This window comes from Drosophila busckii, chromosome 3R, assembly GCF_011750605.1.
Source record: "Drosophila busckii strain San Diego stock center, stock number 13000-0081.31 chromosome 3R, ASM1175060v1, whole genome shotgun sequence".
NCBI classification, from domain to species: domain Eukaryota; kingdom Metazoa; phylum Arthropoda; class Insecta; order Diptera; family Drosophilidae; genus Drosophila; species Drosophila busckii.
In genome coordinates, this window is record NC_046607.1 from 19,885,058 (window position 1) to 19,900,024 (window position 14,967).

Here is a 14,967-nt window from a genome sequence, read left to right on the forward strand (position 1 = left end):
TGTTCTAGCCTGGTTTTGCCAAATTATCAGTTAACACGCAATGGTTCGTTCATATTTTTTTTTTCTATGCTGCTTTGGCTTTGAAATTCAATCAGTCTAATTAAAAGCAATCAAATCAAGCAGCAATTTTTCTATAAATCTAAAGCGCTGTTATTTTGTTTGCCCCAAAAGTAAAAAGCGCAATCGTTTTCATTGATTTCAGTTTGGGAGCGTCCATTAAAGTCAATTGTAACAATTGAAATTCAACTTGAGCGCCAGCGTGGCTCGTGGGTAAGATAAATAAAGAGAGAACGAGAGCGTGAGTGGGAGAATGAGAGAGAGAGTGAATGAGATTTTTGTGGCTAAGCTACACACCCACAATAAAGCAATTTAAATAAAAAGCAAGTGTGGAGTGCAAACGACGACGAAATACACTTTGATATAAAAGAAAGCTAAATATTTGATAAAGTCAAATAAGATGAAATTTAGTTGAAGGTAAGTGTATAAAAAAAAATCAGTACGCGAAGGAAATGTTAAAAATATATAAAAAAAAGGCAATTTTATTGATTTCATTTTAATGAAGTTAAGCGTATTAAAAAAATCAGTACGCAAATTAAATGTTGAAAATATGTAAAAAAAAAAATGGCAATTTTATTGATTTAATTTAATTGAAGTTGAAGCGAATTAAAAAATGCAGTACAAAAAGCTAATGTTGAAAATATGTAAAACAGCAATTCAATGGCAATTTAATAGATTTATGCTGTATTAAATTGAATTTAGTTAAAGTTAAGCGAATTAAAAAATGCAGTAAGTGTTGAAAATATTTAAAATAATAATTTAATGGATATTTAATTGATTTATAGTGATAATTGCTGCATTTAGCAATTTATCTTTAGCTTGTTGCACGCTTTAGTTGATTATAGCCGCTTTTAAATTTATTACTGCCAAGTGTATTAAAAACCACTTGAAATTTTCAACATAACTAGCATAACTTTTTCTGAACTGCACTGAAACTTTATTGAATGCAAACATTGCTCAAAACTTTTTACCAATTGAATATTTCTTGCTTTAAATTAAATAAGCGCCAACTGCATTAAATGTAAACGCGAAGGCTTCAAAATTGTTACAACTATTTGTAGTGTAACTTTATTTATGCGCGTCTGACTGTCTGTCTGTCGGACTGTCTGTCAACGACTTGCCAATATATTTTTGTTGTTTACGGTTCGTCGGCGCTTTGTTTGCTGCTCAATGGCGAGCCAGCCAGCCAAGTTTGAATGATAAAATATTTGCACATAAATGTCATGCCACATATAATAATGTAATTCAATGTGCTGGCTGCTGCCGCTGCTGCTGCCTTTGGGGCACAAACAGTAAACAACAATAGCAATGAATAGTGTTGTTTGGCTATAAACCGCAGTGCGCTAATCGCAGCCTCGGCTGAAGCTGCAGCTTGTGGCCAAATGCGGCCAACTGGAATCGAGAGATGCTGTCAAACGCAATGCGCGCAGGATTTAAAGACATTTTATTAGAAGAAGCAGCAGTCGAGTGGAGCTTGGCGACACTGACAAAACGAGTTTAGCCAGTTGGCTGCAGCAAATGGTGGCAACACGCTAGCGACTTAGCTAATGCTGCAGCAGCATAAACAACAACGAATGGCTGCTGCTAATGAAGTTAATGATGATGTTGCTGCTTTGTCTGTGGACGCGTTAGCTCAAATTAAGTAACTGCAATTTACTGATTAAGCGTATTGATGCGGTCATAATTTATGCTAAGGTTCGTTGCTGCTGCTTCTTGTTCGACTGTCTGCAGCGTGGGATGTTGTCAATTAAAAACCAGTCAGCGCTTCAGCTACAGCCAACTTCAACTGATTGGGGGCAGCAGCGTCGTCTTGTTAGCTTTTGCTTGTGGCATGTGTGTGGTCTCTCAACTTGTTTGACAAGCAGGCCCAACTATGCGCTGCTCCACATTGTTGGCAAATGACCGCAAGCCAGCAGACCAGACCACACACATGGCTGGCTGCTGTTTGTTCCCTGCTCTTTTTTTTTTTGGGGCTTGCCTCACTCACTTACCAAACGTATTTCTATTTCAGCATCAATGCGTGAGCAGAGTCGACGATTTGCATTGCCAAAGTCTGTGTCGGCCACCAGCAGCGACTCCTCGCCAGCAGCTGTAGCATCCATTAGGCCATCCAGCACATCCTCATGCGGCAGCAGCTCAGCATTGAAGCTAAGCGAACGCAGCGGCGTCAGCGGCAGCAAAGGCAGCTGCTCCTTCAACGCTTCCGTATACAAATGCCGCACGCTCTGCGGACGCGACTCGCTGGTGAAGAGCTCCTGCTGGAATGACTTGTCCGTCTCATAGTGTTGCTTGCGTTGTGCAAAGGTGAGCAGGTCGCTTTCAGCTGCAAGAGAGACAAAAGTTAGTTTAAGTTCATAATTTGAGAGGCAACATAAGTTAGATTGAGGCAAAAAATAAGCCAGACACTAAATGTGCGTCAAAACCTGATAAATTGGCAGCTATTTTCCCGCCAGTTCTAATGTTTTTGAAAAGAAAATGTGGCATACACACAGTGTTGCCATATTAGCTTATTATAAGCTAAATCTAGCTTATTTTAAGATCAAACAGCTTGCAAAACAATTAAAATGATTTAAGCTTGAAATCTAGCTTATTTAAATGTTGGTCTTTGGTCTTCACAATTCAATAAAATTTGCAGGCATTGATCTTTTTGTTTTTCTTACTCATGAATAGGTTTTACCATGATACAACAATACAAGGTAGCGGACTGCTCTCTTCTTTTTGAGTATTTGGGTACTTAGCTTCATTCGCTCTCGCTCACACCGTATACAAAACGAAAAGAGCAAGAGCGAGAAAGCAGCAAAAAGGAAGAAGAAGCTAAGTAGCCTAAGAGCGGAGTCCGCTACCTTGTATTATTCTACCATGGGTTTTACTACTCTGCGAACTTTCTTCACATAAGTGAATCCCATTATTTGAATCTAGCTTATTCTACCTTATTTTTTTCCTTAATCTGCCTCTTAAAATCTGGCAACAGTGGAAAGTTAGTGGCTAGCAGGAATTCTAGCTATTTTATAAAAGTTGGCTTTCGAACAGAGATATTTTTTTTTCTTTAGGCGCTAAAGCTCATTTTAGCTAACTCAGGGCCTCAAAAGTTGGCAACACTAGACAAAATTCATGTGAAGACTTAAAAAAGAAAACAAAATTGTTAGTGCCTGAATATTTAATTTAATTATGAAATCAATTTGCCATATTGTGATAAGCTAGATTTCAAGCTAGTTTTAGCTTCTAATAAGCCAATATGGCAACACTGCTGCAACCCGAGCTGCATCAATAAACTACTGACCCGCTGCCTACTTCAGGGAAGCGCACAGAAATCCTTAGTGTGAAATTGAAATCTACTGCTCCAATGCTCCCAGGTTACGGCATTGTGGGTCCAGGTGTGAAGAAGATCCACAATGCCGGAGCATTGGAACATCGCACCTCAATTTGCACTACTGATTCTGATTCCCTGATGCCACTGCAACAGTTTTGGTTGCAAGCTCAATGTAATGGCGCTTTAACCAGTTGCGAATCATAAGGACACACAGACAAGTGCGTTGCAATTGGAAAAGCATTTGAGCTTTTGCTGCTGCTGCTGCTGCTGTTGACGTCATCAATTTCACAATAAGCAGACAGTACCAGCTGCTCTATTTTAAATATTCATGTGCATGTTTTGTAATACGCAGAAAGCTGACGCATGCTACAATTTGTGGCAACAATAACAAATTTAGCTGCTGTTTGTATCACGACTGTGATTTTGTTTAAACAAAGCGCACACACAATTTTAATAGAGTGGCAAGCATTGGAGTTGCAAGGACAAGTTATTACGCATCAAAGCCAAAATGGCAAAAATATTGCAAGCCATAAAAAAATGTAATTAACTTTAATCACCCAAGCAACTGGGAGGAGGCTGCTGCATATTTAATTCAGCTGACAGCCAAAGCCTTGGACGTAACGTCTGCGCTGCGTCTTGCTGCACTTATATATATATGCCACATATATAAGTTTTAATAGGCGGCCATGTGCTGCTGCTGCTGCTGCTGCTTGGTAATGAAAACAACAAAGCCTGAAGCAGCAGCTAAAGATACAGCAGGCGGCACTGACTGTGGCAAGTTGCAGCCTAGCGCTAAATTTGTGCAATTTTATGGCATAGCATGCAGCAAGTTGACGTTGCATGCCACTGTTAGCAGCAGCAGTGACTGCCAAAATTTTATTTTTGTATATTTTTTTCAATTAAGGCGTTGCTCAGGTGCAGCAGGAAGCACGCAGGAAATGACAAATTAACGCTGCATAAGTTTTATTTATATTTTTAAATTTACATATTTAATTTTGGGCGACAGCAAGAGAAAAAGGCAAAGTATTAAATTGAACTTGCAGTCATTTGCTTTTGCTTAGTACTTTATATATATATATGTGCTGCTTGGCCAGACTTGCCAGCGCTGTTGCTGCATTACGCATCCGACGCGTAGTCTTTGGCCTTTTACTGCCGTTTATCAATGTCAGACAAACAATTCGCAAGAATTTTGCTGTAAACAGCGCAGCCTATCGATAAATAAATATAGAAAACAAAGCAGCTACAGTCATTAAAGCTTTATACACACATACGCTTTATTTATTTAGCTTAACTTTTGTATAGCTGCAAAATTTATTTAAATTGCTTAAGCGCTCGAATTACTTTTTTTTTTGCATTGCAATCAAGCTGATTGAGTTATATCAGCATATATATCATGTTCGCTATTGTATCATATTTTAGTCGCTTGACAATTGACAATTGTCAATTCAGCGCGACTGAAATTTATGGCTGCGTACAAATCAAAATCACAGACATGATGACAAAACCAATAAGCCCCAGAGCTCATTCAGATGCGAGTGTTAGGCCTTTGGTTTGGCACATTGACACCAAAGCTGCAAAATAAACGAGATTTCAGTTGCACACACTTGGTGGCACATGCAACTTGCAACTGGCGTTGACATTTTATTAGAATCAAGTCATAAATTGATAGCATTTGCTGCTGCTGCTGTGTTGGGGGGTGGTGAACTCAAGTGGCTTTGGGCTACGTGCGGCGACCGCAAATGCGTGTCTATGTCTCTGTGTGTGTGTTGTGGCAAGTAAATGCGGCATGTTGCCTAGTCGAGCTGATACAATCTGTCATAGACTGACGCGTTCTGTAGCATAATTTGCACAAAAACAAGTTCTCAGGCAACGAGGCACGTACATACGTGCAGCATGTGGCATGTGGCAAGAGCTGGCTGTTTACGCCCCAAAAAAGAATCTTGTGCCGATAATGTCTAAGCTGCAAATGATTTACAGACAGCACGAGAGTTCATTGCACTCTGACTGTGGCAAGCAACTTAATTGCAACGAGTGGCAGTTGCCAATCACTACAACTGGCCAGCTTAATTTAATTATTTAAAGCAAACTGAAGAAAAAAAAACAATTGCAGACGCAAGCGCCGTCGCCTGCCCTTGGCCTTTGGCTCATTGCCAGCCAGGCAGACAACGAGCCGCCGCCACTCCAAAGCGAGTGCCCCAAGTGCCACTTGGACTCGCGACTCTGGGTTCGGACTCTCGGCTGCCGACTGTCCCGCTGTCCCGCTGCGCTGGTGCGTAAGTGTCGTAATGGCATTTAAAGCAATTACGGGTCACATTTTGGTTGCAGACGCGCCAAACTGTAATGAAAGTCCTGCGCTGCAACATCCGCTGCCGATAAAAACAGACGCAGCGTCAAAAAAAAAAGAGAGAAAAAAGTTGCTAGCGTTAAATTAATAAAGCAACGAGCAACAAAAGTGGCTGCAAAAAAAACAGACAGGCAACAACGAATGCTAAATGCGCTGTCAGTTAAAGGAAATACATTAATAATAATAATGAAATAAAATAAAATATAGATTAAAATTATTTATGAAATTAGACAAAGAATGCAAGGAGAAATCAGTTGATATTATTTAATTTAATAATTTATTTATTTAATTGGTATAGAATTTCAATTGAGTTTTGCAAATAATTATAATTAAGTATTTATTTAATTCAGATAAATTATTTCAACAATAATTCAAATAATTAATTTTTTAGAGTGGATATAAATTTCAATATCATATTATGCCTTAATTTTTACATCAGTAAATCAAATTAAATAACAATTCCTGTCTAATAATAAATTAAGATTAAAAAAATTATTAAATATTTTTACTATTAATGCTTGGCTTTAAGCATTTATTGTAAATCAAATTTTATTTTAATGCAATGTGCTCAATATCAAAATTATGCTTTAAGCATAAAACTGCGCTTAATTCAAATACAGTTTGCAGCAAAATTAATGCATTCAATAATGTGAGCTAAATTAAATTTAAAAAATTATTTAAATATTTTTAATACAGCTTAAAATCAAATCATTTATAAGCTTAAAATCAAATTTTATTTTAATGCAATGTGCTCAATATCAAAATTATGCTTTAAGCATGAAACGCGCTTAAATCAAATTCAGTTTGAAGCAAGATTAATGCATTTAAATATATAATATGAGCTAAATTAAATTAAAAAATGTTTTGCATATTTTACATAACTTAATGATTTATGCAAGTTTAAGTTTTGCTTGCTGGTTATTTTTCTATATTTATTATTTATGCTGATTTATTATTTCTTAAATTTTAAGACTGACTAGCACTTCAGTTTACTATAAGATTTATTTACATCTACCTGCACTCAAGTTCATTTATCAAAGGCTGCATTTGACTGCCAAACAAGTCACAACAGCAACAACAATATCAAGTATACGACTTTTTATAAATGATGCTGAGTCTGTGAGCTGAGCTTTAAAGCCTTGACTATGAAAAAGCTTCGCTTATCGCGCCGGCAACGGCAACGGCAACGGGTCGTGTGATTTATGCGCAGCTTAAAGCAACGCGTCGCTCTGTCTAACGGTAAAATTTGTAACACACAAAGCCCCAAAAGCATTAAATACATAAATAGCAAAAGTCACATGTGCGAGCAACGAACGAAACGAAACGAACGAGCCGCCTAAAGCAGACAAAAGCTAAAAGGCACAATACATATGCATATTATATATATGTATGTGTGTATGTGTGTGTCATAAAGCACACACACACACATGCACACAAAGTTTTAATGTGGTAGCTGCTGCTATTTTAGCAAATTTTCGCTTGCCAACATTGAAACGAAGCCCTGGCAACATTTGTGGCCAAGAGCGTAGCAAGCTGCACATAAATTGCACAACCAACAACCAACAAAAAAGGGGCACAACAAATTTCTGTGGAGAGAGCGCAAGCCGCCAAAAATGTGTTGCAATGTGACAAACCCGCGTAAGCAAAAATATGACAACTAGAAATTTTATGCGTCCCAAATTGGATTTGCGCACAAATCTCATTAAAGCCTTCATGGCTTTAGGGCCTTAAGGCTAACTAAAAATTGGCGATTGACTTTTTGTTTGTGCTGCAGCTGCGTTATTAAAAACTGATTTATAACGGTTTGCCACACACACACACACACACCCACGCAAGTGGGCAAGTCAGCTGATTAGCTCGAACATAAGCTGACATAAAAGTTCAATACTGCGCCGATTTAAAGTTATTTATGGCTAACAAGTTTTGAACTGAGGGGCTTGGCTGTGAAGCAAAACAAAAGCATTGAACTCTTATTGATAATATCAATATTGTTATTCAAGACACGTTTTGGGATGTTTGCGTTTATTTGTAAATATTTTATATACATTATAGATAAAGTTAAATTTTACAGTTTTGTGAGAAGTACAAATAGTTAAGCACTTAGTTTAATTATTTTATAATCTTCGATAGTCTTAGACTTGCTTCTAATAAATAGAAATTCTTATAAATATTCAAGCTCAATCAAGAGTTTTAAGTTTAAGCATAAAGAGCTAAGAATATGGAATACATTTTAAACATTTATGAGTAGATGTAGTAGTATTAGATATAGTATTGGTAGGAGTCATAGTGTCTGAGATAGTAGTAGTAGTATTATTCATAAAAAAATGTAGTAGAAATAGTAGTATTAAATATGTTAGTACGATTATTATAGAAATTAGCATTATTATTATTGATAGTAGTAGTAGAAGTAGTAGTAGAAGTAGTAGTAGAAGTAGTAGTAGAGTAGTAGTAGAAGTAGTAGTAGAAGTAGTAGTAGTAGTAGATGTAGTAGTTGAAGTAGAAGTAGAAGTAGTAGTAGTAGTAGTAGTAGTAGTAGTAGTATAGTAGTATAGTATAGTATAGTAGAGTAGAGAGATAGAGGGAAACATAAATAAAAACCACCGAAAGGACAAAGTAGTCAGTAGTAGTAGTATAGAAGTAAAGTAGAAGAGTAAGTAAAGTAGAAAGTAGAGTATAGTAGAGTAGTAGTAGTAGTAGTAAGAATAGTAGTAGTAGTAGCAATAATATAAGTTAGTAGTAGAGAGTAGAAAGTAGCAGGTAGTGTAGTAGTAGTAGTAGTAGAAGAGAAGTAGAAGTAGAAGTAGTAGAGTAGTAGTGAAGTAGAAGTAGCAGAGTAAGTAGTAGTAAGTAGTAGTAGAAGTAGAAGTATAAGTAGTAGAGTAGTAGTAGTAGTAGTTAGAAGACGCTGCCTGCTGGGAAATTTTGTGTCAGTAGAAAGTAGAAAAGTAGAAGTAGAAGTAGTAGTAGTAGTAGTAGTAGTAGAAGTAGTATTATTATAGATATTATTATCTCATAAGCATTATTATTCGCATAATCTTTGACTTGTGCTTTATCTTGAACTGCGCGCTGCTGTCATCGCTCGCTCAACAATTGGCTCATGTTAATTCTTACAACAATTTGTAACAATTATGCTGCAATTAATAGCGCCGACCGACCGACCCACCGCCCACACACACACGCAGTTAATTAAGTGCCGCTGCTATAATTTTTTCGTAGCTTTTTTTATATTTAAATTAATTGACCTACGACTTTCGTATGTCATGACAGCAATTTGTGTTGCGTACTTTTGCTCTAATTAATCAACAACTTTGGCCATAAAAGTTTTGCAGCCACAACGCGACGCGACTCTTGTAGCTAATTAAAAGCGCCTTAGGCAACATTTTTGGGAGCGAGTGGCTGCAACATGTTTTCACAGCCGCCTACACACATTTGGGATAGGGATTGGGATTGGGATTGGTATGGCAGCCAGCCCGACATTTGGCTGTACAATTTCCAATCATGAGAGCGTCGCTCTGGCCCTTTGTTCATCAATCGATTTTACAGCTACGAAAATTAAATGAAAAATGCATTTCACAGACAGACAGACGGACTGGCAGTCGAATTGACTTTTAGTTGTGGGGTGCACTTTTGTTTGAGCAATAAATTCAAGTGACATGCAGTTTTCGAACTACGGGCATAAGTTTTAGCTCAAAACTATTTACAGCAGCGTCGATCAGCGCAACTGATATCATTAAGAGGCTCAAGCAGCATCCTCAGGATGTGCTGCTGCTGCGGAAGTAGCTACGAGGGTTAAAAATAGGCAGCAGCTAAAAATTTTATTGGGTTTTTCCATGCGTGCGAGAGTCTAAAATTAACAACAGCAGCAGCAGCGACGGCAAAGAATTTTCACATTGCTATTGGGTTTGAGTGCTGCCTGCCCCTGCTGCTGCTCCAAGATCGCCGCTTTATTAATGCTGTGTGACATTTTTGGGCATATTTTTGTTTTTCGGGGGAGTCGTCTGTTGCTTGTGTTAACAGCTCATTTGCTCTGGCACCTTTCATGTTGTATTTGCTTTTTTTATGCTGCGGCATTTGTTTATGCATTTACTTTATTTATAAAAAATGCTGCAGCTGACACTTGAAGATTAGCGCAAATGTTTGGCTTGAACTTGAAAATGCGCAGAGAGAGCGTCAGCGGAAGTGAAAGCAGCAGCAGCAGCAGCGTCTGTGAGTTATGGGCGCGATATCCGGCTTAGGCATAAATTCTCAAACTGTAACTGGAATTTTTAACGTGTGTGTGGGTGTGTGTGCATGTGTGTGCTTCAATTGACTTTAAGTGCGCTGTTATGGTAATGGGCAGCAGCAGCGGCAGCAATTTGGCCCTAGGCCGGCCGCAGCAATTGAGTTAGCATTGAGTAGTTCAATTGAAGTACACTCGACAAAATATCCGTGCCCAAGCTATAAGTGCAAGCGAGTGAGCGGCAAAACGAGTTTAGCAATTTCGTGGAAATAGCCCAAGTATCCACAACCCGCTGTGCCGCTGATGCCGCCGCCGCCGCCTTCGACTCAAAAGGCAATCTGTAAATTGTATCTGTAACTCTAACTTAGAGTTGGAACTCGAACTCGTCTTGGCTGCCACAACAATTTGGCGTAGTCACATTACACGTTTGAGCTGCTGAGAAGCTGCCGAGGCAACTGAAATTACATTACAACCTTGAACTATGTGCTCAAGCTGAGCTTGGGAACATGACTAGAGCTTATTGCTTTAGAAGCAAATTTGAGAGCGCGCACAGGCATAGACAAAAATATATATAAAGTAGGTAGACATATAAAAGCAATGAAGAAGAAGAGCAAACAAAGGCGGGCAAACTACAAAATACACTTTAGAAAATACTAAAGAAAATTATTGAGTAGCGCTCAGAGCTATTTCAAATTTAGACAACATTAGAAACAAAATAAGTTCGAATTTAATTCTAAGTTGCAGGCATAAGAAAGTTGTGCATATATTTAATATATTTTAATATAATTAATGCTGCCAAATTACTTAAAAAAACATATGTATAAGCAAAATATATAGCATAGCATAAAGTCTAACTAAAGTCTGTAGCGATTAATTGCTACCATATAGTCTAGCTATAGTTTTTGGAATAGAATAACACATAGATATAAAATAGAATATAACATATAGAATAACATATAGTCTAACTAAAGTCTTTAGTAATTGATTGCTAACATATAGAGTAACATAGTGTAACTAAAGTCTCTAGCAATTGATTGCTAACATATAGTCTAGCTATAGTGCTTACTATAGATTAACATATAGTCTAGCTATAGTATTTGTTATAACGAAGCTGCTTGCTGCTTTTTTATATAACAAAGTGTATCTAAAATTCAGCCAGCAACACTCACTAATGAGCTAAGCAATAACAAAAGCTGAAACAGCATAAAGAGGATGTAAAGTAGGTAAACATAATGGAGTTGGAGCTTGGGCTGCTGATCAACGCCAAATTATATTTACTCACGATTCCAATCAAAATAAAAAACAAAGCGCACACTAATTTCAAAGTGTGTGCTTCAAAATATTTTAACAATTTAAAGCGAAAGCATAAGCAACATATATTTTATTAACTTTATAACTAACAGTCTTGGCTTGCCGGCGCTTTTCTTTGTAGCTCAACATTTTTATTAAGTTTAAAACAAAATTATGTTGTTGGTTCACATGACAGCGCTTTGATTATTAAAAAAAAACTCCAGCTAGGCTAATTAGTCATAGACACCAAAAGCTAATCAAAGTGGCAGCTACCCAAGTGTGTGTGGCAGACAGCAAAGTCCCTATTCAATTACAAAGTCAGGCACAATTGAAAAATGCATTAGCATTTAGATTTATGCGCGTTGCAAGCAGCGCGTCTGTGTGTGCCTGTGTGTGTGTAAATCCTAATTAAATGTTTAGTCAGGAATTATTAAGGGCAGCCAGGGCTGCTGTTGTGCATATGGCAGCGAGTTCAGCGCTGTAGTCGAGGTTCAAGTAGAGCGTTGCGTAATGCATTTTACATTAACTTGCAACAACAACAACAATAACAGCTGCAGCAACAACGCCAAGTGGCACTTAGCTCAGGGCGCAGCAGCGTTGGCGACACTTTTCAGCATTGAGAGCCAAGCAGTCTGCGTATTAAATTCACAGCCAGCAGCAAAAGTTTTGCAGCAAAGTTTGAGGCACGTGTTGCAAGTTTAAACTGGCACTTGCTGATACCCTGCGCTAAAATAAATACAAAGTCAAAAGTGTCTGGCGTCGCAGGCGGCGAAGCCTTTTGTAGCGCCGTAAAGTAGACAACAGGAAATGATGCAAACATTTGGCAACACTTCAAGCGACAAAGACAGCGAGAGAGAGAGAGAGAGAGAATGAGAGAGCGAGTGGCAAACAAGGGCTGCTTAAGTTCAAGCAGCGCAGTGTCTATCCCTTAAAGACAATGTCAGCGCTAGAGTGAGGAAAAGACAAGCAAAAAATTCCCAGGCAGGTATAAAGTGCTTAGCAGCAGGAGCTGCTTGGCAGGCAGGCAAACGAGTCCTTGCGCTCTCGCTCTTACGCTGAATGAAATTCAAGGCATACACTTATCATTCATTTACTCATATGTTCGGCTCAAGGGATATTTTTATGGTTTCCTGTCTTGCAGCAGTCGAAGATGTCAGCCCTTGGCTGGAAGCCCTTGCAAAGCGGCGGCAATCAGATTGAATTACATGCAAGACAAGACAAATATTTGCATGCAACTGCATTAACAGCTGATTGTTGCAACATAGCTAGACAAATTGAGTTTAGCTTAGCATTAAATTTATGGCAGTCAGAGTATAAATTGCTCTCTAGGGTGACATTTGTTTGTTTTTTATTTATGTGGAGCATACAAATGAAAAAATTTAGAAAGCGCTTTGCACTTTTGAACTTTGCAGCAGCTGCTGCTCTTGTGGTTAATTAAATGAAATCAAAAGAGTAGCAACCGCAAACGATTTGCTTACAAGAGTAAGAGACTGACTGAGAGAAAGTTGCTGCATCCTGATTATAAAGGGGCAACAGAATTTTGTTGCCAAGTTGCCACCTTGTTGGCAAGTCAAGTGAAAGGCTCACGGTTTTGGCCTCTGTGGGTGCGCAAAAAAAAAATTGTGTCAACTTTCCCAAAACGAGCAAAACAGCAACAAAAATCTGTTAAGTATTAAATGTGGCATGGCATTTAAAATAGAAAAAGCATTAGACAAGACACTTCATGCCAGACATTGTTCTGCCTGTTATCTCTCCTAGCCAAGTCTGCTTGTCATTAAGTGCAGACGACGCTCTTGCTATCTCGCTCTGTGTTGCAAGTTGCTGTTGCTGTTGTGCGCAATTCAAGGTGTCTGCCTGCTGTAGTGGCCTATCAAAGTCTTGTGACTAGACAAGCATTTAGCGCTAATCACACACACAGTCGAGAGCTTAAACGCAGCAGCATGCCACATGCAACGCTATGTTGCAACATAATCATGTCTCATTATGCTTTTTAAAATCAACAACAGCAACTCGTTAATGTCAACCACAAACATTCAGTCAGCATAAATATGTAAACAAAAAAATGAAATTGTAAATACATAAATTTTGTGTAAACAAAGCCACAGAAACAAATAAAGCAACAACTTGTTGTTTTCAACACAGTTTTCAAATTTCGAAAAAACTGTCAACACATTTGACTTGTTTGATTTTAAATGAAATAAAAGTGCAGCTGATAAAAAAGAAATGTTTTTAAAGCAATTAAGTGCATGTAAAACAAAATAAATGTAAAAGAAAATTTAACAAAAATTATAATGCAATAATCATATATGCATATAAAAAAATTTAATTAAAATATATGCATGTCAAAAAAATTCTAAACAAAATAAAAATATAATAAATTATGCATAAAAAGTAACTGATTAAAATATTTTTATATTAAAAGCAGCTTTGTTAAAGTTTATAATCAAAATTTATTATCAAAATGCTAAACAAAATACAAATATATAATAAATTATATATAAAAAGAAGCTGATTAAAATATTTTAATATTAAACTGAACAGAATTTATAATCATATATATAAACAATGCATTTTTCTTTATATAAGCATAGCATTAAAATATTTTAAGATTTTAAAACAACTTTCACATACAAATTCTTTAAGTGTAGCTGCTTAATCTTGCATTTCTTTTCAAAATAAAAGCATAAATTAATGAAAAAAACTCGCTCAGCTCATTACGATTGATAAGAATTTTAATGACAGCATTAGCAGCGCCTATGCGAGAAAGTAAAGCTCGTTAAAGAATTTCGAATGGAATGCAGCTAAACTAAAAGAAAATGCAAACCAGTTAGTTAAGGCCTTAATAATTTAAGCTCTAATGTGTGGTAATAACATTTTATCACCTGATAAGACCACACACACACACACACATATAAGTTAACCATGATATTGTTGCTTATCGTAACTTATCAAAGGTCACATTGGGCTGTGTCAACAGTCGCATTCAGCAGTCGCCAGTGTGTGCATAAATCTGTTTAATAAATTATGGCATTAAGCAAACAATAACAACAACTAAACAACAATTGATTAAAGCCTAGGCCTTTTTTTTATGTGACTTTGTTTTGTCAATAAAACGTAACGAATTTTGATTTATTGCTGCGCTTTTTGCTTTTTGATAAATGAGCAGCAAGTGCGGCCTACCAGCATTAAAGTTTATTAAAGTTGCTGAAGACACACAAATTAATTTTACTTATGCAGCAATAAAAAACAAATTTTTGTATAAATTTCTTTAGCTTTTTATAACATTTGGCTGCTATCTAAAGCAGATACAATTAATTATTTGTCGTGCTGCATTTTCATTTGGTATTATGACATTTTTATGTGCATGCTGAGTGAGCGAGATAGCTAGAGAGGGTTGATTATTAATTTCAAATTGAAACATAAATTAAGCAACACATGTTCATAAAGCATTTGTAACACTTGCCCATATCAGAGCGAGAGAGAGAGAGCAACGAAATTTACGAGCACTTAACGCAGGACGTTGCCCCAAAAAGGGCGTGGTCAGTGTCCAGCTGCAAGCTGATAAGGACCAAAGGGTCTACAGTGTGACTGCAGCTAATGCTTAAATCAATTTTCAAGTATACGAAATCAATAAAAAGATAAGACGCTCAAATTACTTTAAGATAATTTTAAATGGCTGTAAAATGAGCAACAAGCATTAACAACATAACAATTTAAAATTTTGTAATATTTTAAAACTAAAATATA

General features: G+C 37.0%; 1 protein-coding gene across 2 annotated transcripts in view; it reads right to left on the reverse strand.

The window, feature by feature from the left end:
- LOC108603015 overlaps positions 1–14,967 on the reverse strand; it is a 38,001-nt gene that overhangs the window by 9,463 nt on the left and 13,571 nt on the right. For both annotated transcript variants that reach the window (XM_017991410.1, XM_017991411.1), the window contains exon 2: positions 2,049–2,380. In XM_017991410.1, coding sequence (XP_017846899.1) covers positions 2,049–2,380 — 332 coding nt within the window. The remainder of the gene's footprint in view (positions 1–2,048; positions 2,381–14,967) is intronic.